Here is a 540-nt window from a genome sequence, read left to right as displayed (position 1 = left end):
TTTTTGTTTTTATATGTTTTCTTCTGCAAGTAAATAATCATTCTTCTGCTTATTTTATTGTTGTTGCTATTTGTTATAACTCTCTTGTATTCAATGGGGATGCCGTTATTTTCTGTTATTTCTATTTGTTCTTTGCTTCTTTTTCATTGCTTGTTTTTACTTTTTTCTTTTTCTTTGAGCCGCTCAACTGACATAGTAACACCAACAAAAAAAAGTAATGATGTCAATACGGCATGTGCTTTGTGTTATGAGCATCACACTCTGTTGTGTCTGCAGTTTTGTGTTGGCAGACACTAATACTGAAGATACTATTCTTAAAGTTAATGTTGAAGGTGGACCTCGCGCAATTGAAGAAGCTACACCTGTTGGTGGTGTTACTCTGTCTAAAGGAGAACCTGCTCCTTCTGGTGGTAAAGAAGGTGTGGAAACCGAAATGGAACAAGGTGCAGCTGGCCCACAGGAGCTTTCAGAAAGCCAACGACCACCGGAACGCAGTCCCACTTCTCCATCTGCTCCTGGTGCTTCTGTTGGTCCTGCTAG

General features: G+C 39.8%; 1 protein-coding gene across 1 annotated transcript; it reads left to right on the top strand.

The window, feature by feature from the left end:
* Nucleotides 1–217: 217 nt before the first annotated feature.
* On the top strand, nt 218–538 carry TM35_000731100 (uncharacterized protein; the record flags this gene model as incomplete). Its single annotated transcript, XM_029031254.1, has 1 exon — nt 218–538. A coding segment is annotated over one exon (321 nt), but the record flags the coding sequence as incomplete, so codon positions are not given.
* Nucleotides 539–540: the final 2 nt, after the last annotated feature.

The sequence above is a fragment of the Trypanosoma theileri genome, assembly GCF_002087225.1.
Source record: "Trypanosoma theileri isolate Edinburgh chromosome Unknown TM35_Tth_73_V1, whole genome shotgun sequence".
Classification (NCBI taxonomy): domain Eukaryota; phylum Euglenozoa; class Kinetoplastea; order Trypanosomatida; family Trypanosomatidae; genus Trypanosoma; species Trypanosoma theileri.
Note: the sequence above shows the minus strand (reverse complement) of the source record. Positions and strands in the feature narration are given on the sequence as shown.